This window comes from Cervus canadensis, chromosome 23 (genome assembly GCF_019320065.1).
Source record: "Cervus canadensis isolate Bull #8, Minnesota chromosome 23, ASM1932006v1, whole genome shotgun sequence".
Lineage (NCBI taxonomy): Eukaryota > Metazoa > Chordata > Mammalia > Artiodactyla > Cervidae > Cervus > Cervus canadensis.
Window position 1 is genome coordinate 4024563 of NC_057408.1, and position 24847 is coordinate 4049409.

At 50.5% G+C, this 24847-nt stretch overlaps 1 protein-coding gene across 6 annotated transcripts in view; it reads left to right on the forward strand.

Annotated features, from left to right (window-relative positions):
- CTIF (cap binding complex dependent translation initiation factor) overlaps window positions 1–24847 on the forward strand; it is a 314234-nt gene that overhangs the window by 65596 nt on the left and 223791 nt on the right. For 5 of the 6 annotated variants that reach the window (XR_006264915.1, XM_043444062.1, XM_043444066.1 and 2 more), the window contains exon 2: window positions 9474–9675. Coding sequence is in view for 5 of the 6 variants with exons in the window: in XM_043444062.1 (XP_043299997.1) it covers window positions 9496–9675 (180 nt within the window). In the remaining variant the exon portion in view is untranslated. Of the gene's footprint in view, window positions 1–6640; window positions 6697–9473; window positions 9676–24847 lie in introns of those variants that run through there. The other variant, XM_043444064.1, reaches the window with a different exon arrangement.

Here is a 24847-nt window from a genome sequence, read left to right on the forward strand (position 1 = left end):
ACCACTGTGCCACCTGGGAAGCCTTTTTTTCCTCCAGAGGAAATCCCAGTTGTGAGACTGGAATGTGATGGGGTGTCCTCTGCATGGACCGTGATGAGTGCATCTGTTCTGTCTCCCCCCGAACCCCTCCTCAGATGCCTCTCCCGATGCCGCTGTGGTGAGTGTGCTGGGGAGAGAAGGGCTCACAGCAACGCTCCTGCCTTCCAGGCTCATGGTGATCTGTCCCCTCACTGGCAAAACGAGTTCAGTTTCTCAGTTATCCGGAGGCTGCTCTGGGGAGAGAGCAGTGAGGCCCAGGTCCCTTGTTCTCTCCATGGAAGCTCTGAAAATCCACAGAGCTTGGCCCAGGGCTCTGTGTGGAGTGAGGGTGTGAAAATGATGCAATGACTTGGGGGTCGTCTGTTATTTAGGAGTAACTGGCTGATGTTATGCAGAAGGAAATGGCAACCCACTCCAGTATTCTTGCCTGGAAAATCCCATGGATGGAGGAGCCTGGTAGGCTACAGTCCATGGGGTTGCAAAGAGTCAGACACGACTGATGTTAATGACTGTGACCCAGAACTGCACTTGGGGTCCAAAGACGTTGGCAGTCACTGGGGGAAGGGAGAAGTGACTCAGCTCAGGAGAGGCTTTCTGGGGATGGGAGACTCTCAGGGGCTTGGGGACCTGCATTACAGGCCAGGCTCTATCCATTAGGCATCTGAATGTCTCCGAGCAGGTCCTCTGCTTCTCTGGGCTCCAGTGTCCTCGTCTGGGCAGCAGGAGCATCCAGGGATAGAGCAGCGGCTGGACCGCTGAATTCTTTAAGATCTGTTGAGGTCACGTGGCTTAGATTTCAGGAGTCCCTCCAACTTGGTGAGAGCGGCTGGGTATGTCTGGCCCTGTCTGACTCTAAGTGAGCGCTGTTATGTGGTCCTGATGCTGAGAGCCCAGGGTGGAAGTAGGCGGTCCCAGGGCCCACGGATAAACATTCATTCAGCCTGTTGAGGTCCTGCCCTGAGTTGGCCACGAGAGAAACTGCCCCTTACCCTGAGAGCCGGCCAGCAGGCCAGAGAGTCAGGATGGAGAATCTACCCATCTTCCAGCCAGGATGGAATAGCTGAATAGTGGATAGAGAGGATGTGACCGGTTTTTCTAGATCTTGGCTATTCAAAGCGTGGTCCTCTGACCAGCAGCAGCATCACCAACTGGGAGCTTGTGAAACATGCAGCCTCTCGGGCCCCACCTGGGGTCCACCGAATCCAAATCTGCATTTTAACAAGATCACCAGTGATCACTGCACATGTGCAAGTTTGGGAAGTGCTGCTCTGGGCCGTTTTTCATAAACTGTTTTGACCACACATCACAGAAATAAAAATGTATTTCCGTGATATATTTAGATGAGACAAAATTTCCATGAAACAATAGTTCCACTTTTAATGTGTGTTACTCACTGGAATTTTCAACTTCGTTCTACCATTTTAATGCTGAGATCATGATTTTGTCTTGTGTGTGCTTAGCCGTGTCTGACTGTTTGTGCCCCCATGGACTGTAGCTCACCAGGCTCCTCTGTCCTGTCCATGGGATTGTCCAGGCAAGAATACTGGAGTGGGTTGCCATGCCCTCCCGCAGGGGATCCTCCCCACCCAGGGATCGAACCTGTGTCTCCTGGATTTTGTCTTACACTCAGTTTATTTTGCAGTCCACAGAAGCCATGGAGACTTGTAGTTAGAAAAACAGCGCCCCAGCTAAGCCCTGTCTGATGTTTGAGTGACAGAGGGTTACACTGATATCAGACATGTGGAGGACACCAGGTGTCCTCACTTCTGCAATGGTAAACAGTGCTGATATCTGGGGTAGCCTCCAGCTCCTAGTATTTCTGAACTTCTCCACTTCCGGTGGTTGAGGGTCTGAGGCCCGTGTACACAGAGGCCTCTTCCGAAGCCCCCTGCTTTTCTGTGGTGAACACCAGCAGGCCCAGAGTCCCGGGCCAGCACTGGCACCGGTGGCTGAGCGTGAGGACTGCAGGTTGAGGGGAAGGGAAGGCCTTCTTCCTGAGTCGTGTCTGTGCAGGAGCTGGGGCGTGGGCTGGTCTCGGAGGGGTGGCTTGGTAGCAGGACGTGGTGAAGGGGGTGCCCGTGGCTTCCTCGGGGAGGGCTCTGGCGCCCTCCTCCCCTGGCAGCTGGCCTCTCTCCTCCCACACTCCGGGCGGGGCAGCCCGGCCTGGCCCTGCTCTGGGGGCTGCAGGCTCTGCGTGTAGGTGGCAGTTGTCAGCTGTGTGTGGAGGCGGGAAGGGAGAAGGGCAGGCCTTGGTGTGGAGCAGGGTCATCAGGAGCGCCTGCTGGAGGGGGTCCAGGTGGGGGACTGAGGCCCCATGGCTCAGGAAAGGGGTGCTGGAGAAGTGGTGGGTAGATGCGATTCATTCAACAGTGAGGGAGCAGTGCTGACTGGCTGGGCCCTGCCACTCACCACAGCTCAGAGGGGCCTGTCATCCATCTGCAGAGTTGCTGTCCTGCTGGGTTCGGGGGGACAGACCTGTGAGTCCCCGGGGTCACTGAGCTCAGGAGCCCACTCCCTGTAGTGGGGCCTGCGGGCCAGGAGGCCAGACCCTTTGTGGAGCCGAAAGCCGGAAAATGAGCCCTGGGCTTCCTCTCTGAGGAAGTCCTGGCCAAGGTGTGTGCTGAGGACCTGTGGCGAAAGGGTCCACTGGAGGGTGAGGGGTGCAGGGCTCCCCTTTTCAGGGCCTGGAATTGTTGGGTGCCCCCAGAGAAGAGCTGGCAGGCTGCAAAGCAGAGACTCTCATCTGGTTGGCAGGTCACTGAACTGGTCCTGGGGGTTGGAGAGGAGGTAATTCCTCTAATGCTTGGCTGTTCTTAAAGGGATTGGCTACATTTACAGCTGCTAATGCCATTTGTCACAGGGCCGGTGGGAAAGGATGCTGAGAGGGCTGGGATGGTTCCAGCTTCTCCTCTCTGGGCCCTGCCTTCTCCTCTAGAGCCCTCGTCCTTGATGTAGCTCCATGAGCCCCGGTGAAGGTTGAGAGGCGGGCAGGCCCAGAGGGTCGGGGGAGCAAGATTCCTGACTTCAGCCGGAGCAGTGTCAGCAGAAGTGCCTTTGCTGACACTGGTTTCCCAAGGAACCACAGCGCCCCGCGGCCTCAGCCCCTCTGTGCCCACCCAGGCCCCGCCTCCTGCCTGCAGGCTCCGGGGCTGCCTGCCCGTTACAGCCAAGTGCGGCCTCAGCATTTTCCCCATGCCTGCTGCCTGCCTTTTTGTTCCTGGGCATCCATCACCTGGCAGGGGCTGGGGGCACGGCCGGGCAAGGAGGGGGGCCTGGAAGGCTGCAGGGTGTGTTCCTGAGATCTGGCCTCAGCCCCACAGACCACATCTTGGATGGCTGCAGCTGGGGGAGGTGTTTTTTCTCCTTGTTCAGCCTTGCCTCTCTTTCTCCTTCCTCTGGGCCCAGCCCCCTTTCCACTTTTCACTGATCATTAAAACATAAGCTCTTCTTGCTGGCTCTCAGCTTACTCAGCAGCCCAACTGTCTGGGGATTTCCCATCCTGCTCTATGCTTCCCAGGTGACGTTAGTGGTGAAGAACCCACCTGCCAGACACAGGTTTGATCCCTGGGTCGGGAAGACCCCCTGGAGGAGGGCATGGTAGCCCACTCCAGTATTCTTGCCTGGAGAACCTCATGGACAGAAGAGCCTGGTGGGCTGCAGTCCATGGGGTCGCAGAGTTGGACACGACTGAAGCGACTGAGCGCATATCCTGATCATGCTGTGAGTGAAAAGCGGAGCCAGGAGGAGACCCCAGAGCACCAGCAGGAAGGGAGCAGAACAAGTCCTGGAGAGAAGTATCTCTTTATTTCCCTGGTCTCCTCCAGCCTGGAGTTCACTCCGTGCCTCCTCACTGTTTTTACGTTAAAAGTACAGCGGTCCTTCTAGGCTTTTACTCCAGAGAATTGCAAAAGAAAGAAGAAAGCAAGTGATGTCGTTCAGTCGTGTCTGACTCTTTGTGACCCCATGGACTGTATGTAGCCTGCCAGGCTCCTCTGTCCATGGGATTTTCCAGGCAAGAATACTAGAGTTAGTTGTCATTTCCTCCTCCAGGGGATCTTCCCGACCCAGGGATCGAACCCAGGTCTCCCGTATTGCAGGTAGACTCTTTACTGTCTGAGTTACCAGAGAATTGCAAACAGGAACTCAAATAGATACTTGTACACCCATATATGTAGCAGCATTAATCACAATTAGCCAAAGGTGAGAACAGCCTGAGTGTCCATTGATGATAAACAAAATGTGGTCCATACATAAATCTGTTATTGTAACACAGTGTATTATTATTCATCCACAAAAAGGTGTGAAATTCTGACACATGCTACAATGTGAATGAATCTTGAAAACATTAGAAGTGAAATAAGCCAGTCACAAAAAGACAGATGTTGTATGATGCCACCTAAATGAGATATGCAGAGGAGTCAAGTTCAGAGAGAAAGTAGGGCAGTCGCCAGAGGCTGCGACAGGGGATGGAGGGCTGTTTAATGGGCACCACGTTTCTGTCGGGATGATGACAGTCTTTGGAAACAGATAGTGGTGGTGCTTATGTAATACTGTGAATGTACTTCAGTTCAGTTCAGTCGCTCAGTCGTGTCCGACTCTTTGCGACCCCATGGACTACAGCATGCCAGGCCTCCCTGTCCATCACCAACTCCCGGAGCTTGCCCAAACTCATGTCCATCGAGTTGCTGATGCCATCCAACCATCATCCTCTGTCGTCCCCTCCTCCCGCCTTCAATCTTTCCCAGCATCAGGGTCTTTTCCAGTGAGTCAGTTCTACGCATCAGGTGGCCAAAGTATTGGAGTTTGAGCTTCAGCATCAGTCCTTCCAATGAACACCCAGGACTGATCTCGTTTAGGATGGACTGGTTGGATCTCCTTGCAGTTCAAGGGACTCTCAAGAGCATTCTCCAACACCAGAGTTCAAAAGCATCAATCTTTCGGCGCCCAGCTTTCTTTATAGTCCAACTCTCACATCCGTACATGACTATTGGAAGAACCATAGCTTGATGAATGTACTTAATGCCACTGAATTGTACACTTGAAAATGGCTACAGTGGTACATTTTGAGTTATATGTGCTTTACCTCTATTGAAAGTGGGGGAGTGAGTGCCTGGCTGATGGCCTAGGAGATGGATGAGGCAGGCGCAAATCGCTTCTCTCCTGCCTCCCTCTCCTCCGGTAAAGAGAGAAAGCTCGGGGCTTTCTTCTGAAGGAGGGACTTGCACCCTGGTTGGGGCTCATTGTAGAACAGACAAATGAGCCCAACCCAAGTGATACCCCAGGAACAGGTCTCTCTGTGGGGAGAGACACAGAAGGAGGGGGTCGGCAAAGGGGCGTCACGGACTGTCCGGTCACCACTGTGGGCCGCTGGGCTCCGTGCCCTGGGTCTCCCTGTGGGACCACGGAGAAGGCGCCTCAGCTTTATCTGAGAGGCCGAGAGGGAGGATTTGTCCCCTTCCAGGGCTGCCGCGGCGGCTGTCAGCTCCTCCCGCTCCGAGGTGCCCCGTGTCCGAGGAGCCCTGGGCGGCTGAGGGGACGTGCCGTCAGGCTGCGCAGGAGACGATGGTGTGGCCCCCGTCACAGGCCCGTGAGAGCCTCGGAGCCCCAGCAGGGCAGGGCGGAGCCGGCCATGTGGGCGGAGCCGGCCTGTGGGCGGAGCCGGCTGTGTAGGCCGGGCTGGGCACTTGGTCCTCCTGGAAACATTCCTGTCTAGTTCCTACAGAGCCCGGCCCTCTGCCCGCACCTGAGTCGGGAGCCAGAAGCCCGTGATAAGATCTGAAGTTCTTCGAGGAATCATGGGCGCGGCCTCAGACACTGGCCTTTTCTGCAGGCGGCTCCTTTTCAGCCTTCTCTGGGCACCGACCTTATCACCCTATCCTGCCGAGGCCGGCCGCCTGCCCAGAGCCCTGTGTGAGCGAGGCACGGGGCCCGGCCCTCTCGAGCCTGCAGCCCAGTGGAGGTTAGGACACACACACACACAGCGCTGAAGAATTCACTGGGCTTTGCAAGGGCGGTGGTAAAAGGCGTGGGAGATTTCCTGAGGGCCTGAGCAGGCTGCCAGGAGGTGGGATGATAAAGCCCAGGAAGCTCAGCTCCATGCTCTAGATGGCTGGGATGGTGGGGGCGAGGGTGGGGGTGAAAGGGAGGTCCAAAAGGGCAGGGATAGTATACATATACCTGATTTGGGGCTTCCCAGGTGGCGCTAGCGGTAAAGGACTCCCCCTTGCCAATACAGGAGATGTAAGACACACAGGTTTGATCCCTGGGTGAGGAAGATCCCCAGGAAAAGAGCATGGCATCCCACTCCAGTATTCTTGCCTGGACAATCCCATGGACAGAGGAGTCTGGTGGGCTACACTAGTCCATGGGGTCATGCAGAGTTGGACATGACTTAGCACGCACGCATACCTGATTGACTTTGTTGTATAGTAGAAACTAACACAATGTTGTAAAGCAATTAGATTCCATTAAAAAAAAAAGAGGGAGTGAGGTGTAGGTGGACCCGTGGCTCTGCTGTGTGTTCTTGGGCAAGTTACTTAACCTCCCTGAATCCTAGTTTTCTCTTTTTGTATCAATTGGATAGAGTTACAGTGAGGAGTAAGTGGATGAAGGTCTATGGAGTGCTGAGGAGGATGCTGGCCCAGGCTACTTGTGCAGGTACATTAGCAGCTCCTGTTATTAATAGGGTTGTTGTATTCATGCCCCTAGGCTGAGACTGGGTGAATCCTTTGCCCACTTGCTGCTGTTAAAGTTGGGGGTTGGGCTAGTTGGCACTGGCCTCTAAGGTTCTAGCCCCTCGTGAGTATAAGGACCCCGAGACTGGGCAGGTGGAAGGAAGGGGAAAGTGACTTTGGGTGAGGGATACAGTATGAGCAAAAGCACAGAGGCAGAAAGAGTGTCCCATGTTAGTGGTTTATTGCCACAAACTTAATGGCTTGGAATGATGCCTGTTTATCATTTCACAGGGCTGGAAGTAAGAAGCCCCTCTCGGTATAGCAGGAAGCTGAAATCAGGGTGTCGGTCAGGCTGGGTTCTGTCTGGAGGCTCTGGGAGACGAAACCTGCCCCTAAGTTCAGGGCTTGTTGAATTTACTTCTTGCTGTTGCAGGCCAGAAGCACTTTTCCTGATCAGTCATCGACCAGGGATGGCTCTCAGCCTCTAGAGGCTGCCCACGATCCTTGCGCACATTCCTTCTCCTTCAGGCAGGCAACTCTGTCTCTCCCTCCAGCCTTGGATATAAGGGGCTCATGTGATTGGGTCAGGCCCTGCTGAATACTCTGTCTCTCTTCAGATCTGCTGACTTGGAGTTTAATTACATTTACAGAATCCTCTCCCAGGAGTTCCTAGGTTAATGTTTGATTGAGTAACTGGGAGAAAGTGTACGCTCAGGGCCCTCTTAAGTTCTGAAGCCTGCCACACTTGACTTGCATCCAGGACAAAAAGCAGAGTGGCCAGGGGGCGGGAGGCAGCTGTCTGAGCGGTGGGTTTGGTGGTAGGAAGGATGTAAGACCACTCTGGGCCTTGAATGGCAGGTGGAGGAAGTGGCCCTTGCACCATCAGGCACACTTATTTCAATCTGAGCAAAATGCCTGCACACTCACCGCCACCTAGGCCTCCACCCCTGGGTTCCCTCACTCTGCAGAGAGCACCCAAGCCTGAAACCACAGGCTTCTCCCTCTGGGGCAGGTGGACACACCCACGAGCCAGGTCACTGCGCTGAAGCCCAGCACGTACCCCCTGTAGCTGGTCTGGGGTCCAAGGGAGCCTGGGTCTCGTGCAGCAGCCAAAAGCCAAAACCTGAAGCAGGAAGTCAGCTGGAGAATGTGGGCCTGCTGGGGCAGTTCTTCCTTCCCCATGGTCAACAAAGCCTCCGGGGAGCCTGGGGAGGGTTTGGGGGAGTCAGCCTTCATGGTCTTGCAGCACTTCTGGAACCCCTCGGGCCGCTGCTTGTCCTGTTTTGGATTCATTACGATTAAAAACTCAACGAAGTCTTAAGTGTTGGTGAATAACTGTGTCCTAAAAACGCTCTCAGTAATCCAAGATTTTGAAATTCAAATGTTCTTTTAAACATACTAGGAAGTTGTCTTTATTATCCACAACACGTTCGAGGCGCCGAAAGCCCTTTGTGGTCTCAGAGCCTCGTGCATAGTTACTTGGGTCTTTGTGTATCTAAGGGTGGTGATTTGGTAGAAGACTCTTGTTCAAGTTCTGATGGTGAAGCCACGTGCTGTCTCTGCTTTTTCTGCTCAGCGGACTCCCCCTGGAAAGCCCTGATTTTCAGACAGTGGAGGGGCGCCAGACCGGCTTTAAAGCCCCTTCCTGTCGGGAGCAGGGGTGGCGGGTGTCCCTGGTGGGAAGGGACCTAGTGGTAAGAGTGGTTCTAGCTCTCTCAACTTCCAGGTGGGCTGCGGGGAGCTTTGAGGGCAAGAGTGGACAGTGGAGGTGTCCCTGAAGGCCTGGGCCCCTGCAGCTGCTAGGTTAACCAATCCTGTTGGAGACTGACAGCTTTCTTTTTTTAAGCAATGCCTCAGGGTATACAGGATCTTAGTTCCCTGACTAGGGATGGAACTCATGTCCTATGCAGTAGAAGTGCAGAATCCTAACCCCTGTACTGCCAGGGAATTCCTCCTAGGGACAGCAGTTTTATTGGTGGACTTTAATCGTATCCATGGAACACTGGTCAAACTTTATGTCAAGCTTCTCAGGGAGAGGGCCTGAGCTGTTAATGAGGGTGTCATGCTCCTATGGAGGGTGACCAGGCAGTATCCATAACTGAACCATACCCTCCCAGACAACCCGCTGGGCCTTACACACTGTATCATTAAAAGCCAGTCATGTCCTTAGAGACTGAATATAGCGTGTGTGTCCTACTGGACACACCATTAACCGGGCTGCAGAATCACATTATCGCCTACCGTCTTCACCAAATGTAGGGATCGTCTGGAACGTGTGTCTTTGGAAGGAGGTATTCCTTGGAGGCCCAGGCCCTTTAAAGCATTTGTGTGCCTCAATGCTGAAGTCAGAGACATAGACGCCTGTGGTCGGTCTTATTCTGCTTTATGATAGATTTTGTTACCTCCCTGTTGGAAAATGGGGCTGGGGTGGTAGGCTGGGTCCCATTTTCCACTTTCTTCTGAGTGGTCTAGGTGTGAACTGACACCCAGCATGGCCCCAGTTACGATGCTGGACAATTAGGCGCAATACCGGCCCTTCCCTGGGCCTGAGTCTCCTTCTCCACCCCCTGGGAGGAATCACAGCTTCCTCTCCACTCGCTAAAGGCCAGCCGGCGCCCCACTGACTGCTCGAGGGCTTGGGAGAGGGCAGGATGGATGAGGGAGTGCCTCCGGGAGGGGGAGGGCTTCTCAGGTGAGGTCCCCATCTCTGCCTCCAGCAGCATCATCTCACGGAGCCCATCTGTCCTCTGCCTCCCGCAGCCCAGGCCCCTGAGCGGGAGGGATGGAGAACTCTTCAGCAGCGTCCGCCTCCTCCGAGGCTGGGAGCAGCCGCTCCCAGGAGATCGAGGAGCTTGAGCGCTTCATTGACAGCTATGTGCTGGAGTACCAGGTGCAGGGACTGCTGGCCGACAAGACGGAGGGTGATGGCGAGAGCGAGAAGACGCAGTCCCACGTCTCCCAGGTAACACCGCCCGGGAGGGCACTGGGCTCGGCAAGCTCAGATGGGTGCTAAGGGGCCCTCGCTCCAGGCAGCGTCGTGCATCCCTAGATTGCCAAGGTGGGGATGGCCCCCTCTGCCAGAATGTGGGATCCAGGGAGGAAGCCCCTGACTGTGCACTCCTGGCCCCTCTGACCCACCTCTACCCACTCCGACCCCACTGGGCAGCTCAGGCCCAGCAGACTCACAATTCTTGGAACCCTCATTTATTGAGCACCTGCTGTGTGCAAGGCCCTGCTCCCTGACCGCCACAAGCTCATGTTCTAGCAAACATCTGATGATTGAAGCTCATCCAAAGGCACACCATCAAAAGTCTATCACTTCTGAATATGTCCTCTGATGTCAAATACAGGCAGTGGTTGGCAGCCAAAGGATTGAGTCTCTCAGCCCTCACCCAGGGCTCTGTGTGCCAGGCCTCGTGACGCACATGAAGCCTTCAGACCAGAATCTCGGGTCTGAAGCTCTTGAGCTTCCCTGCTTCTGGCCAGTCTGTGGCAGCCCTGGTGGAAGGTGAACTCTGCTGAAAGACCTGTGGGTCGAGATTTGGAAGTTTCTAGTTCTCCAGAGTAGAATGTGAACCATTAAGGGAAGTGACCATGTCAAGTGCATCTCTGCTGAACATGATAAATCCTCAGTAGCTCATTGTTCAAGAGTTGGTTCCAGATTGCTTCTAGCTGCCTGTGTGACCTCAGGCAAGCAGACCCCTCAACTTCTCTGAGTCTTGGCTTTCCTACTGGTGAATGGGGATGATCCTGCCGTCTCAGGAATGTTGAAAGTTCAGAGGAGATAAGAGGCTCAAAAACTCTGGAGGAGCAGGGTGTTGTCTGTATCTGGAGGTTCAGGAGGGTCTCTTCTGCTCAGGGTCTGAGGCCCAGCATACATCTCTTATACTTGTCCACCCTCAAGCCCAAGGCTCCTCTCACAAGTAGAGAGGAGCCACATGGGGCCCCTGGTTTGGAAGAAAGCCAAGTGCAACTGTCTGACTCGCCATCTGGGTAGGCAGCAGATCCAGACCCTCCAGCTTTCTGAAGGCCAGAATGAACTTGTGGCTTTCCTGGAACTCAGGACCAGGAGTGGCCTGGGAAATTCTGAAACCAAAACCGTGCAGCTCAGTTTGGGACTTGAACCCATGCTCTTAATTGAGATCACATGCTTGTCAAGACTAAGTGAAGCTTAGGTTCTTGATGTCTTATCACAGAAAGAATCCACTGAGAGTCAAAGTGACACGTAAAAAGTGGGTTTATTTAGAGTGAAACATACTCCACAGAGTGTAGGCCATCTTAGAGGACCAGAGGCCCTGAAATATGGCTTGGTTAGTTTTTGTGGGCTGGGTAATTTCATAGGCTAATGAGTGGGAGGATTCCAACTCTTGAGGGTGGGAGGAAGGGCAAGGATTTCCAGGCATTGGGCCACTGCCCACTATTTAGCCTTTTATGGTTAGCTGTGAACTCTCATGGTGCTGGTATGTCATTTAGCTAATATATTACAATGAGGATATAATGAGGCTCAAGGTCTACTGGAAGTTGAATCTTCTGCCATCTTGGATCTAGGTAGTTCTGATCAGTTTTTGTCATGTCCTATGACTATGGCTTCCCTGATATGTGGACTATGGGCCTTCCCTGATAGCTCAGCTGGTAAAGAACCCACCTGCAATGTAGGAGACCCCTGTTTGATTCCTGGGTTGGGAAGATCCGCTGGAGAAGGGATAGGCTACCCACTCCAGTATTCTTGGGCTTCCCTTGTGGCTCAGCTGGTAAAGAATCCGCCCGCAATGCGGGAGACCTGGGTTTGATCCCTGGGTTGGGAAGAACCCCAGGAGAGGGGAAAGGCTACCCACTTCAGTATTCTGGCCTGGAGAATTCCATGGATTTTCTAGTCCATGGGGTTGCAAAGAGTCAGACACGACTGAGTGACTTTCACTTTCACGACTATGTCATTCTTCTCAAGGTTGTGCCCTGGCCCCTTCCCTCCTGTTTCAAAGCCATGGTGGTGCATGCCTTATCCCCATTGGAGGGTAGGGAAGAGAAGATCAGCCCTGAGAGAGAAATGGAAATATATGTGATGCTTTCCTGGATGTCCTTGAAGTTCTAAGATCACAGGTAGTAGGGAGCCTATAATCTGTTCAGTATTCACACTGCAAGTGTGTAGTGAACACCTGCTCTGCACCTGGCACTGTCCTAGGATTGTGTACCTGGGAGTGAGCAAAAGAGAGGAAAAGCTCACCCCTTGTGGCCCTTATTCCAGTGGTGGATGGCAACTGCTGTAGGGAAAAATAAATCAAGAAAATGGAGTGTGAGGAGTGATGAGGGTCAGGAGGTGTTTGCAGTTGTAAATGGGATGTCAGCAAGATGTCATCAAAGGAGGTGGAGGCATAAGCATGCAGATGTCTGGTGGAGAGGCTGTCCAGACACAAAGGATGCCATGTGCAACGGCTTGAGCTGGCAGAGTTGTTCAGCAGAGAATCGGGTGTGGCTGGAGCAGAGAGAGAGGGAGTGCAGAAGAGATGCTTGAGTGAGGAAGAGGGGTAGGGTAGATGTGCAGGGCTGAGCCTTGAGGTATGCTGCATTTATAAAGCAGAGATGTCAGGGGAACCCAGCAAAAGAAACCAGGAGGGCTTGGCAATGAGACAGGAGGGAATCTAGGTGAGAATTGGGTGCTGAAAGCCCCCGGGAGGATGGGTTTCAAGGGTGTGTGGGGCGGGCTGACCGCTGCTGCAGGCCATGCGGGAGGAAGACTGATAATAACCCTATGGAGCCACCAGGGTAGCTGGTGACCCCAGTTGGAGGGATGAATGTCCACTGGTGGGGGCAAAGGTCAAGGAGATGAATTGAACATGAGAGGTGCAGGTCCTGTGTCCCAGGAGTTTTGCTGTAAAGCGGGAAGGTGTTTGGTTCTGGGGGACGTGAGAGCAAAACCGGAGCATTCCCGACATGCTGTGTGTTGATGGGAGTGGTCCAGGGCAGAGGGGCTGGTTGCTGGATCAAGGTCTTAAGTAGATAAGAGGGCCTGGCCTTGGCTCCAGCCCCCCGGAGAGGCATGGGGCTGGTCTGGCAGGTGCAGGGGGACTCTGGTGGCCTCCAGCAGAGCATCCCCCAAAGTTTTCTCAAGGTGAAATGGGCTCTTCCAAGAGAAGGGTCTCAGGAAGCTGTGAAGCTTCACCCTAGGGCAGCGCTTTGCGAGTGGTAGAATCTCCGTTCCCACTGGGGAGAATTTGAAAGGAGGGGCCTTCAAGTGCCTCTTCCCTCTCTGTGGGACCAGCTGAGCTCTCAGGACACAGAGCCTCAATCTGGGCCCTGCATTCCCAGCTCCTACTCCTGGGATAGGTTGGGCCTAGCCATGCCCGGATATCCACATCTGGAGCAGCTGTTAAACAGATGTTAGATGTGAGGCAGAGTGTGGAAAACACTTCCACCATCTAGATGCATTCCTTAAACCGCCTGCATTCCCTGAGGTTTCCTGGAAGAATGCAAACACCTGGCAGGATCCTGGGACCTGCCTGTGTGCTGCTGGCCAAGGCGGGGGGCGGGGGAGGGGGTGCATTCCAATCCTGCTCCCACCAACTACTCCCCCCCAACCCCAAACAGCTGGAGTCCAGACTCCAGGAGAGGGGGCAGCTGTGGCAACTCCAAGCAAGACCAGGGTTAGAAGTGTCTGTATGACCACTGTTTGAAAAAAATAGTCTCTTTATTGACACCACTTAATGGGAAATCTTTCTGCTAAAGCACTTTTGCTTGTTTTTATTTAACCTGATGAGTGTTTTGAAGAGAAGCCAAAGACAAAAACAAAAAACCTCAGAGAATGTCCCAGGCTGCCTGTCTGCAGTGGTGTTTTGATGTTTCTGGGAGAGAAAATTGTTAAGAATCTTGGAAACCTTGAGAAGACTTGAGGGAGTGGAGGAGAATGTTGCTTTTCAGTGGTTGAGGCCATTTTTTAGGACCTGAGAGATGACAGCTGACTCTCAGGAAGAAAATACCTCTGGATGCTTGTATAGTGTGTTCTCCCTGCCCCTCCCCCACCCACAACTAGAAAGGAAAATGAATGAATGGATGGATGAATGGGAGGGAGAGAAGAAGAGAGAGAGGTTCCTTTTTATCCTAGATGAGTAACCCAGAGAATGTATGTTACCCCACACATTTTAAGAGTGCCTCCCTTCCAGTGGATTCCAAGGCCACAAAGGCACATCCTGAAAGTTGTCCTCACTCTGTCCTTGGGAGGGAGGGAGGAGATGGCTCTATTCTGCAGAAGATAAAAACTGAGATGCAGAGATGGGACATAGCCATACCCCACTGCTCGGTGGTGGCTGAGCTGGGCCCCAGGATCCACCCCTTCCGCACCTACTTTTGGTTCCCTGCTGGGTACAGACTGTGACTAGCAGGCTGCCAGGAGGTTAGTATACTTTTTTTTCCTGTGGAATGAGAATTGGGACTCCAAGTCTCATTGACCAGTAACCTTTTGTGGAAGAGACTGGGATGTTGTAATTAGGGAAGTTTGGCACCTCTGATGTCACTCGATGGTTTTATCGACCATCAGCAAGCTTTAAAGCAGTGTTCACAACTCTGACTGTTCATTGGAATTGCTTGGGAGCTTGGGCAGGTCCCACCCCAGAGTTGAGTGGAATGGGGATGGGTTCGGGCACTTATATTCTCATCAGCTCCCATGGGACTCTGACATCCTTTTCAGGTTGATGACCACAGCCACAGGTGGACTTGTCTGGCTCCCTTCCCCGCCCCTCCATGGTGAATGGCCTGGAGCTCTACTCTTTCCGAAGGATAGAATGTACGGACATTGTAAAGAATGGATACGTCTGATGAGAAAGCAGTTTTCCCAAAAAATTCTTGTTAACAAGTCAAATGAAGAGTCAGTGAGGGTGAAGATAACTTCCTGTCATTCTTTTTGATGCTGTCAGGCCCTTGGAAGAGACCTTACAGAGAGGTGGAGAAGAGTATTCAGATTGGGATGAAGTTGCTTTCTCACAGTATTTTCCTTCTTTCTCTTCACATTTTTCCTTGCATTCTGCTTTTCCTGTGCTGTTCCTCATCCCTCTTCTTTCCCATTCCCTCATTTCCTCCTGCCCTTTGAATCCTTCTTCCCTGCCATGTTTGCTCAAAGGAGGAAACGCTCAATGGTGGACCACCCACAAAAGGCTTAACAGAAGAAGTGAGTTTAAGGGGAACTGTGGGGTGGTTGAATATGGGGAGTCATTTTATCTTTCTCCTTATTTAAAAAGATAATTTATTTTTAATTACACAATTACTGTATGCATATATTCTCATGGTACTTAAAAATTCAAAGGCTAATTAGCTACTGCCTTATTCCACTGTCTTACCTCTACCTCCCATCAGAATGATGAGTTAACTTCCTCACCTTTTTAATGACTTACAGAAATATATTATCTCCAGATCTTACCTCATAACTGAGGGATATGTTGTTTGAGAGCTCACCTTTTTCACCTAGCTGTTTGCCCTAGTGATTCCTCCAGGCTTGTACATCTGCTGTGTTCTGTTTAATGGCTGCAGAGGAACCCATAGTATGGATGTCCCATAGATTAACCATTCACCTATTGCTGGACATGCAGATTACTTTCAGAATTTCCCCTGGAAATACAGGATACATCAGCAAATACTTCTGAACATGTCTCCTCCTGCACATGTAAAAGTGCATCTTTAGGTGGATGCTGAGAAATAGAATCAAATTTAATAGCTGTTGCCAAATTGCTCTCCAGAATGCCTGTTGTATTATTCACAGGACCACCAGTGGATTGGGACAAATGGTCTCTTGTCACTTTAGTTTGCATTTCCTTGATTTTTAGTGAGGCTGAGCCCTTTTAAATCTGATTACCAATTGTTTTTAAAAACAGGTTAAATTTTTATTTTACTTTTAAAGCAACAGTAGAAAAGCAGAGACAATCAGAAAACAGAAAGAAGCCCACCATAATTTTATGATAAAAACTAGTATAGTTTTTGTGTATTATTTTTTTCTTAATATACCTTTCAAGAGTTGAGCTTCCAGCATACATGAGGCTTTTAGCTTGTTTACTTAGTTAGCGTGGTCTCCTACACATTGTTTGGTGGTTTGGGCATAAAGTACAGTTGCTGAAATTGGCCAGTTACCATTGGCTAAATAAGGAAATATAATTAGAGCTAAGAATGATTAATTCAGGCCCTGTTCTAGGCTCTGGGGATAAAGTCATGAACAGAATGGGCCATAATCCCTGTCCTCCCTGGCCCTTACCTTCAGAGGCAGAAAGACAGGTGATAGACAAGAAAACAGGATGTTAGAAGGTGGTGTACACGTGAAGGAGGCAAGAAGGGCCCGGGCTGCTGGGCTGCCTGGAAGAGTTACTTAGACCTTTGAGCAAAGATTTGAAGAGGGTGAGAGTGAGGCCACTAAGGAACCAGCCTTCCAGGAAGAGGGGATGTCAGGAACACAGCTCTGGTGTGGGAGTGTACCCCACTTTGAGGAGTAGCTTTGGGGCCAGTCTGTTGGGGGCAAAGAGCCACATCTGTGCGGCCTGGTCAGTGAGATGCGGGAGGGTTTTGAGCAGAGGAGAGAGGTGGTATTGGTTAGATCAAACCACTCAGGGTGCTTTGTGAACAATCAGCAACGTTGAGGGGCAGGGCGGAAAGGAAGCAGGGGGACCAGGAAGTCCTTGGTTGGCCAAGGTCAGAGGTGATGGTGACTTGGAGCCGTGTCGGACCATGGAGGTGGTGAGAAGTGGTCAATTTCTCATACTTTAAGGCACAGACAGCATGACTTTCTAATGAATGGCCTTGACAAAAGTCTGAGCCTGTGGAAGGACAGACTTTCCAGAAATGAGATTGAAGACCCTGGAAGATCAGTGTTGGGAAGGTCAAGAGTTCAGTTTTCAGATGTGAGAGGTTTAAAATAGTACTGGATTCTGTTGTACAACAATGGCAGAAACCAACACAGCATCGTAAAACAATTTTCCTCCAATTAAAAAAATAAATAAGAGAAAAAGATAGCACTGGATGTTTTGGTAGAGATGTTGATTAAGCAGTTGGATATACAGAGTGGTGTTCTGAGAAAGAGAATGACCTGGAGATTTACATTTGTAAATGGTGACACATGGGTGGCATTTTAAGCCCAAGGAGTGAGGGAGCTTAGACAAAAGGGTCAAAGACTGAGCTCCAAGAAGTTGGGACCCTGAGGAGGAACTACCAACACAGGGAGGGGTGTCCATGTCAGCTCATTTACTTTACATAACAATGCTGTGAAGTTCAGTTCAGTCTCTCAGTCATGTCTGACTCTTTGCGACCCCAAGGACTGCAGCACGCCAGGGTTCCCTGTCCATCACCAACTCCCAGAGTTTATTCAGACTCATGTCCATTGAGTTGGTGATGCCCTCCAGCCATCTCATCCTCTGTCACCCTCTTCTTCTCCCTCCTTCAATCTTTCCCAGCATCAGGGTCTTTTCAAATGAGTCAGTTCTTCGCAGCACATGGCCAAGGTATTGGAGCTTCAGCTTCAACATCAGTCCTTCCAATGAATATTCAGGACTGATTTCTTTTAGGATGGACTGGTTGGATCTCCTTGCTGTCCAAGGGACTCTCAAGAGTCTTATCCAGCACCACAATTCAAAAGCATCAGTTCTTTAGCGCTCAGCTTTCTTTATAGTCCAGCTCTCACATCCGTATATGACTACTGGAAAAGCCATAGCTTTGACTAGACATACCTTTGTTGGCAAAGTAATGTCTTTGCTTTTTAATATGCTGTTTAGGTTGGTCATAGCTTTTCTTCCAAGGAGCAAACGTGTTTTAATTTCATGGCTGCAGTCACCATCTGCAGTGATTTTGGAGCCTAAAAAAATAAAGTCTGTCACTGTTTCCATTGTTTCCCCATCTATTTGCCATGAAGTGAAGTGAAGAGATACTGTGAAGAAGATGCTGTTATTGTTGCCTGCTTACAGGGGAGGAAACAGAGGCACAGAGAGGTTGAATACACTGCTTAAGTCACTTAGTGAGTATGTGGTCAGTCTGAGGTTCGAACAGGTGGCCTTGCTCCAGGTGCCATACCCTTAACCTGTGCTGTGGCAGTTTCTCTTGTTTTGTTACAAGCAAGGGAAACAGTCTGAGGAAGGAAGGGACTTGCCCAAGGTGACAGATTAAGAGACAGAGCAGGAATATGAACTCAGATTTGCTGCTTCAAGAACTCAGGCTCTTGGGAATTCCCTGGCAGTCCAATTTAGGACTCAGCGCTTTCACTGCTGGACCTGGGTTCAATCCCTGGTCAAGGAACTAAGATCCCGCAAGCCTGGTTGTACAGCCAAAACGAAAAAAACAGCAGAGAGATGAAAAAGAACTCAGAATCCTAATTGCTGCCTTAAGCTGCCTTCACAATAGGAAAGTTGTTTGAGTTTTTTGTTAAGTTTGTCTTCAGATTGGAGGAAAAAGGTTTTCTCCCTCTCTGAAATCTCAGCCCTTGGGCCGCATCCTTCCCGCGCCCCCCAACATCCCAAGATTTTTCTGGAGTGTCACTGTGGGTGAGAGAGTGAGCTGCCAGGCAGTCTCTGCTCCCACCTCCCCTGGCCCCCCTCTCCTGGTCAGTAAGACCATGGACGAAGACAGAGGAAGCAGTCCTCTATGCTCCTGACTTCTAGAGGCGCCCACCTTTAGGCTGTCCCATGCCTGGGCTCCGTGAGGAAGCCCCTTCTCCTCTCCAGCCCCTCACCAGGAAAAGGGTGTTGCGTAACAGCAGTGGTTCCCACTAGACCTTCAAATCGCTCCCCCTCCCCACCCTGAGTGGTCCTGGCACCCCCTTGATTAACAAGCGCTGGATAAGGTGGCTTTTTAAATAATTTTTCACTTTGAAATAATTTCAGATGTACATAAAAATTATACTAATAAGACAAAGAATTCCTGCACATCCTTCACCCAGATTTTCCACTTGTTAATGTTTTATCACATTTGCATTCTCTCTCCTCTCGATAGAGCAATCGATCAATAGGTTCTGTATATGGAGAGATTTCCCCTCTATCCCTAAACACTTCAATGTGTATTTCCAAGGAACAAGGATATGTCTCTTACATAGTCATGAAGCAGATACAATACTATTATTTAAGCTATAGACCTTATATTGCCCTGTTTCCCCAATACTGTCCTTTATAACAACAACAAAAAAAAATTCTAGGTTCCTCAGTGAATTAAACATAGAGTTACTATATAATCCAGCAGTTCTACTTCTGGGTATATACCCAAAACGACTGAAAGCAAGGATTTGACCAGATGCTTGTGCAGAATGTTCACAGCAGCGTTATTCACCATAGCCAAAAGGTGCAACACTTTTGTTCATCACTGAATGACTGGATGAACAGAATATGGTCCATACACACAGGAATATTGTTGAGGCTTTAAAAAAAAAAAAGAAAATTCTGTGAGGAAGCCCCTCACCTGAATGAACCTTGAAGACTTTGTACCAAGAGAAGTAATTCAGACAGAGGACAAAAACTCTTATGATCCCTCTTCTATGAGGCATGTAGAATATTTGTCAGGTACATAAAGAATGAAAGTAGAATGATTGTTACCAGGGGCTTGGAGGAGGAGGTTGGGGAGTTAGTGTTTGATGGGGGCAGTTTCAGTTTGGGATGAAAAAGTGCTGGAGCTGGATGTTGGTGATAATTGTATAACAGTGTGAATGTACTTAATGCCACTGAACTGTACGCTTAAAAGCAGTTAAAATGGTAAATTATGTATATTTTACTACAGTAAAAAAAATTCTGGTTCAGCATCAAATCCATGATCATACATACATTTAGTTTCCAACATTTTCACTGGCTCTTTGAACTAATACCTATTTATCCCTTTTACTCATTCTGCACTGTTTTGGCTGTGTCACCCAGGGTCAGTTACTTAGCTATGCTTTGTCTCAAGTTCCATGTTTGCAAACTGAAAGTGGAGTGAAGTCGCTCAGTCCTGTCCGACTCTTTGCAACCCCGTGGACTGTAGCCTGCCAGGCTCCTCCATCCATGGGATTCTCCAGGCAAGAATACTGGAGTGGGTTGCCACTTCCTTCTCCAGGGGATCTTCCCGACCTAGGGATCGAAATCGGGTCTCCCACATTACAGGCAGACGCTTTAACCTCTGCAAAGTTGGAGGTAATAAACAGGCCTAGGGATCTGTGTGGAGTAAATGTTAATGTATGCAGCAGTCTTTGTGCCTGGGTTTAAATGACATCTTTATGTGTCCTGGTGGTGAACCCTTTGCTATACATGTTGCAAGGGGTCTCTCACTTGTCTTTGTGTTTGTAAATTTTTTTTAACACAAAATTTTAGACTTTGATGAAATTTAAACCTTGCGTCTTGGATTTTAGCCGACTTGGAATGTGTTGTGCATGTGTGGTAGGAGGCAGACGCTAGGGTCGTTTTCCCCTCACTAGTTCTCTGGTGGTCTCAGTCCCTGTGTTTATTGATTATTGATGGGCTCTCCCTCCCCTCACGTGAGACACTGTCCTTATCATATACCAGGTTCCCATGTACACATCTGTTTGTACCTGGATGCAGTTTTATCAGCTGATCTTTTCATCTCCTCCTACTGATTCAGCCTGCTGGTTTGACTCTGCCCTTGATACACGTCCAGGCTTCCCTGGTGGCTCAGCTGGTAAAGAATCTGCCTGCAATTTGGGAGACCTGGATTCAATCCCTGGGTTGGGAAGATCCCCTGGAGAAGGGAAAGGCTACGCACTCCAGTATTCTGGCCTGGAGAAGTCCATGGAAAATTCCTATATAGTCCATGGGGGTCTCAAAGAGTCAGATACAACTGAGCGACTTTCACTTGATAGACGTCCAAGTCTGGAAGGGCAAGTCCAAGGATTTCAAACACCACTGAAAAGGGGGCTCCTACAGCCTCCCCTGCCTTGGGCTTTTCTCTTTTTATTCCTCCCTCAACCTTCAGTGCATCCTCTGTCCTCCATCAAGTCTGCTCCCCAAATATTGTCCATCCTGGGGAGCAAATGACTGATAATAGATTTTAATTCTTTTAGCATGAAGTATTTAGAATGTACTGATAAAAGCAGATAAAAGAAGCATCTGCTTTGAGTACAGAATAAACCATCTGTGCTCCTTTGTTTGTTAAACCTTAACCCTGGGCCATCTTTTGTTTCATCTTTTTAAAATAAAAAATAGGTGGTAGCAGGTATGGCAAAGGCCCAGAATCACTCTTGTTGTTCCCCTGTACACAGATTTCCCACCTTTCCTGCCTCTTCGTGTTCCACGACCTTTTTCAGGAGGGGCCGCCTTACCCGCCCCCCCCCCCCAACCCAGGGAACCTGCTCCCAGCTCTAAACCCTTCACCCCAACGCAGAAATGGGCTGGGATGACCCAGGCATGGGGGCGGGGCCAAGGAGAGTGTTCCCCCAGAGGGCCCTCCTCCTGTTCTGGAATCCTCTCATGCAGATGAGGACGGTTCCTGGAAGGCCTGTGTTTTCTCTAGGCAGTGGCTCATTAAAGGCAGAGGGGACAGAGGGGGTGGTGGCTTCAGCCTAAGCAGGAAGAAGAGAGCTGGGCAGCAGGATCCCAGCAGAGGGTGGGAGCCCTGAGCAGGGAAGGGAGAGCTTCCAGGGGCTTCAGGCAGCAGCAGAGCGCGGACATGGCGGGGGAATTGGAGGTGGGATGCCACACAGGCCATGCAGGAGACCCAGGTTCAACCCCTGAGTCGGGAGGATCCCCTGGAGGAGGAAACTGCAACCCACTCCAGTATTCTTGCCTGGAGAATCCCATGGACAGAGGAGCCTGGAGGGCTACAGTCCATAGAGTCGCAAAGATTCGGACACAACTGAGCGACTAACTCTTTAACTTTCGGGGGGGTAGTCAGGAGAGTTGTACCCAGCTGGACCTCCCTCCTTCCTCCAACAGCTTTCCCCGGGGGCCACAGCTGGGTCTCTGGGGTGGGCTTCTGTGGACTTTCTTATCTTGTAGGGAAGTTACTAGCTTGACTACATACATCAGCCCTCTGCTCACTGCTTGTCCATACGATGCTCTCAGAGCCACGCCATTTCCATCACTGCCTGCTCTCCCAGTGGAGACCTGACTCAAGACGCTAGCCTCCTGACCAGTGGACTACCCACACCCACACTCCTGGCCAGTTCAGCCTTCTGACACAGCACTATGACGCTCCCCCCTGCCCGGCGCCGCCCCCCCCCCACCCCGTCACAAGCCTTCCACCCCCTGTGCACCCAGGAGGAGGCTCTGACTGCCTAGCGGGAGGGTCCTGCTTGCTACTCTCTGCCCCTGAGCTGGCTGGTATTCCCCTGCCGGGTCCACACTCGGGCTCACTCTCCTCCAGGGATCCAGGCTTGACCACTTTCCTTCCCCAGCGAATCCTTTGAGAGCACACTGTCCCTCTTCTCAGCCTTGCATTCCCCCTCCCTGTCTTACTGTTCCTGGGCCTCTCACCTCTCCTGTGAAGGGACCGCTGGGTCCTGGTTCCACAGCAGAGGCGCTTGGAAGGGTTGGCCACTATAAAGTTGAGGGTGACCTCTGACGAAGCAAAGAAGTCTCATCCAGGGGGCTGAGGCGGCACGTGGCTGTGCAGAAGCCTTGGCCTCCCCTCTGTGCCTGCCGCTCTGGACAGCCAGTGTTGCTGCCTGCCTCTGCCCTGCTGGAGACCGCGCTGACCCCAGGAGGAGGTGCGCCCACCCTCCGGTCACCGTTCTGTGGGGTGTCACGTTGGCTAGTGTGCAGCTGGGGTTGAAGTGTTTGGGATGCCCCAGGGGAGGAGGCCTGTCTCTGCAAGGCTGTCCTGGGATGGGACGAGGCATGTGGCATCTAGTTCTCCCCTGGCTGTTAGTCACTCTGCATCTTGAGCATCCTCCCTACTCTCAGCCAGGCTCCAGCCAGGAAAGGAGACACCCAAGTATGGGAAGCAGTAAAGCAGAGGGATTGTTTTTATAGTAGTCCAAATATTTTACAAATGTATATATCTAAACACATATATACATACGTGGATTACTTTTTTTTTTTTGCCATGCCATGCGGCATGCAGGATCTTAGTTCCCCAACCAGGGATTGAACCCATCTCCCCTGCAGTGGAAGCATGGAATCTTAATCTTAAGCTCTGGACTGCCCTCAGTTACTTTTTATTTTGAAGTTGCTTTTGGCTTATAGCAGATGCACAAAAATAGTACAGGTGTTCCAATGCACCTGTTCCCTAATATGAACACCTTATGTAACCATAGTGCAATGATTAAAACTGAGAAATTAGCATTGGTACAATGAGATTTTGCTGGAAAATCACCAGTGTATCTACTAATGTCCTTTTTCTGTTTCAAGAACCAAATTTGCATCTAATTGTCTCACTTTCTTATTCTCCTCCAACCTGTGGCACTCCTGTGGTCTTTTCTTATCCCTACAACCCTGACACTTTTGAAGGTCATTTATTTTTTGGAAATTTCATCAGTTTGGGTTGCCTGATTGACAATGTGCATTTTTGGCAAGAACCCCTCAAGAGTGACATGTCCCTTCTCAGGGCATTATGCTGGGAAATCCATGGTGTTTATATGTTTTATTACAGATGATGTTATCCTTGATTACTTGGTTTAAGGTGGTATCTGATGGACTTCTCATTTTTTTCTTCTTTTTTCCCTATAGTTTAATAAATATCTTTGCAAAGATGCTTTGAAACTACAAGTATCCAGACAGAGGGAATCTCACCCAGGGAGTTGATTATCCAGATGATAAAAGAGCTGAGAAACTAAACAACCACAGGAAGCCCTTGCCTCCTCTAGGCCTGAGGCACAAAGGGTGGGGATGGTATTGCCAGAACCCAGGGTTAGGGGTCTTGCACAGAAAGCCTGTCTGGTGAGGCTGGAGCCTTGCAGGATACCCAGTCACTGCTGGTAACACTGCCTGGGGCACAGAGAGAAGGGGGAGAAACTCCAGGGCTTCCCTCTCTTCTTCCTGTCTGCCACTGGGCCAACCCAACTGGAAGCCCCCTGAGTCTGCAGGGTTCAGCCCCTCTGTGGTACAGAGCAGGGATGAGCAGGAAGTGGCTTGGAGGGCACCCTCTTTTGGGACTGGTGCCTGGCCTTTGCCTGTTCCTTCAAGCTGAGCTGGACTGTCCAATATGACAGCCACTAGCCATGTATGGCTCTTGAGCACTTGGAAAATTGACAAGCTCTGAACTTCCTGGTGGTCCAGTGGTTAAGACGCTGCCCTTCCAACGTAGTGGGCACAGATTTGATCCCTGGTCCGGAACTAAGATCTCCCTTGCCACGTGGCACAGCCAATAAATAGCTAAATAAATAACAAAAAAAATTAAATTGACAAGCTCTAAGCAGATTTCAAAATCTTAGTATGGAGAGAAGTATGTAAAATATCTTATTGATTATTTTTATATTAAGTAATTATGGAAATAAATGGATTACTAAATTAATTTTACCTTTTTCTTTTCCTTCTTTAAATCTGGCTGATCATTTAAGATTATGTCTGTGGTTCCTATTTATTGGCCAACACTGCTGTCGAGGACTCGTGTACCAGCCTGTATCATCAGCATTGTGATAAAATGTCTTTCTTATACAAAGGTCATGTCCTTAACCCACCGTCTGGGGGGTGTGTCTTGCCAAGGTTTTACACATCCAGGTTGGTGACGGCCTTGAGCCGTCCACACTCACAGTTCTACCCAAGAGTGTCAAACAGAGATTGGGCTCCTCTGGTTTTTATGACTCATACAGGTTGTAGTTTGAGGTCAGTGTTCCACATGAGCTGGAGAGCCTGCCTCACACTGAACACAATAATACAAATATCTCCATATACCTGGATAGCACATTACATGGAGGAGCTGTACTATTACTACTGCTCAATGTCTGTGCATAGGTTATTTTTTTTAGATTTATTTATTTATGGCTGCTCCAGGTCTCCATTGCTGCACGCAGGCCTTCTCCAGTTGCGACGAGCTGAGGCTACTCTCTAGTTGCAGTGAGCAGGCTTCTGACTGCAGTGGTTTCTCTTATTGTGGAGCATTGGCTTTAGGTGCAAGGGCTTAGTTGTCCCCTCGAATGTGGGATCTTCCCGGACCAGGGATGGAAACCATGTCCCCTGCACTGGCCGGTGGATTCTTTCCCACTGGACCACCTGGCAAGCCCTATGTACAGATTTTTTATGGCTTACAAAGGCCCTTCATCCCCA